This window comes from Stegastes partitus, unplaced genomic scaffold (genome assembly GCF_000690725.1).
Source record: "Stegastes partitus isolate 25-593 unplaced genomic scaffold, Stegastes_partitus-1.0.2 Scaffold1175, whole genome shotgun sequence".
Lineage (NCBI taxonomy): Eukaryota > Metazoa > Chordata > Actinopteri > Pomacentridae > Stegastes > Stegastes partitus.
The window spans coordinates 84,591-86,661 of record NW_007578906.1 but is presented as its reverse complement, the minus strand read 5'-3'; the positions used below and the strand labels follow the sequence as shown (position 1 = coordinate 86,661).

The 2,071-nt window shown below is 39.6% G+C and overlaps 1 protein-coding gene and 1 long non-coding RNA gene across 2 annotated transcripts in view; both read left to right on the top strand.

The window, feature by feature from the left end:
• Positions 1 to 300, top strand: part of LOC103368576 (uncharacterized) — a 3,157-nt gene extending 2,857 nt beyond the window's left edge. The window contains exon 3 of the long non-coding RNA XR_520787.1: positions 287 to 300. This is a non-coding gene — a long non-coding RNA (uncharacterized LOC103368576). The remainder of the gene's footprint in view (positions 1 to 286) is intronic.
• Positions 301 to 359: 59 nt separating this feature from the next.
• The window catches only part of LOC103368577 (uncharacterized), a 14,616-nt gene continuing 12,904 nt past the window's right edge, over positions 360 to 2,071 (top strand). Inside the window, exon 1 of the mRNA XM_008296982.1 lies at positions 360 to 566. Coding sequence (XP_008295204.1) covers positions 423 to 566 — 144 coding nt within the window. The 5' untranslated portion in view covers positions 360 to 422. The remainder of the gene's footprint in view (positions 567 to 2,071) is intronic.

The window sequence follows — 2,071 nt, the reverse complement described above, 5'->3', positions numbered from 1 at the left end:
GAAACAAGTGAAGCTGACAGGCTGGTCAGATGAAGAGAGTGAAGTGAGGAGTTTCCTGCAGTGTCTGCCTTATATCTCACAGCTCAGGTAAATAAATATCGTTTTGTGATCTTGGTTTTAATTCGTAACATTCTCATATATTTTTAGTGTTTTTGTTTGCAGATCATTCTATCACAGCAAATTTAATGCTACAGTTTTTTTTTTTTAAAGGCATAAATCACATTCTTTTTAATCTTCGTAGTTTCAGTTTCATCCCTCAGCTGTCAGAAACTTCAGAAGAAACCAGGTTCTTTAGGAATCTGTTTTGTGCAGCAGCAGAGAGAGAACAGCAGACAGGAGAGAAGATACTGGACCTGCTATCATCAGTGTGCACATACAAATCAATTCCTCTTCAATGGAAATGGTGTGATTTCCTACTAGACATGTACACCCATGAGCCTACAACCGATTTGAGAGTCCTTTCATCATTACAGTCAGTTTTCCAGTCTGGTCCTGCAGTCTGGTTCATAAACCTCTCAAAGATAAAGGCCTCCATCCTCCTGGAAGTGCTGAAACTCCAATCAGAGAAGAAACAATTGAAGCTGACAGGCTGGTCTCATGAAGAGAGTGAAGTGAGGAGTTTCCTGCAGTGTCTGCCTTATATCTCACAGCTCAGGTAAATGAATTGTTCATTCACATTATTTAACTGCTTAAATTAAGAGTTTTATTTTCAGACTAGTTAGGTAAACATTTCATTTTGCATATATACTATGAGGTGCGAACTAAAAATCCCAAACTGTTTGTGTTGTGCCTCATGGTGACACATGTATCACACTTGCAAGCTTTAACTGTTACGAGTCAGCAGACTGCATCACACCTGAGACATCAGGACCTGAGGACCTGTTCCACATGTCTGTGTGACTGCTGGCAGGTGCACAGTTATGATTTCTCCTTTGACCCAAAACTACAGCAGAGAGCACACCTCACATTCTGTGTCAGTAACCAGCCAGAATGATCCAACGTTCATGTGGACGATCATTACTGCTCCTGAGAGGTGGGGCTGTAGCTCTGATCCAAAGACTAAATGGCTGTTTTTACAGTGGAGGAGCTGCAGTGTCTAAGACTGGAAAAGGTGTATCAAGTCAGGAACACCAGGATCTTGCTCATGGTTTCCTTTAACACTCATTTTATTCCATTGTGTATTTGTCCCCCTGAGTTGAACTGTCGAAGCAGTTTTACTGTCCCGCCATGAAGCGTCTGAGAAAGAACAGACAACATAAGCTAACTGCAGTACAATGTCATGTGGATGCTCCAGCTGTGCTGGGAGGGTTGTATTGGTGCTGTAGGAGATTTCTTGGTCCTTCCAAAATCAGTCAGTGCCTTCTCTCTACCCCCTCATAATCAGCTGTTTTTTCTATGTATAAAACCTTGAGTACATTTAATGAAGACATGCACAACTTTACCTTCTTAAGAATATCTTCAGATGTAAAGAACCTTGAAATACGTAAGTTTGTGTTTAACTTTTATGTTTTGCAACTATTTTTCAAGCATTATTGAGCCCTCATAACTTTATAGGTTCAGGAGACAGACTCATTACATTTTCAGAGCTGAAAACACATTTAGACTCTGTTAAAAACTGCAACCAAATTAAATTTATACACACTCCAGGTGTCACAATCTAAAGCCCAAATCTTGTTTTTGTTCAGCATGTTTTTTTCTAAAACCTACTTTGAGAATCACTATTATAAAATATATTAGTTTCAAAAACAACACATGACATATCTATGAAGATTCTCAGTCATCCAGGTCATGGTTATTCTGGACTCTCAGGTGTTAATGGCTCCTTTAGGATAAAAGTATCTGGAACTCCCAACTCGTCAGTCAGAACTGATGAAGCCTCTCGGATGAGAGGTGAAACGTCTTCAAGGAACTGAAGCAAGTCCAGTTGCTACAATTAACCTACCAGACTAACCATGACATAGAATAATAGAAACAAGCATTGGTACCCTGCCTCTTTTTATCTTTTGACTTAGAATGAAATGATCATGAAAATTCTCCCAGCTCTGCAGTGAGCAACAAATCAAGTTTTCAG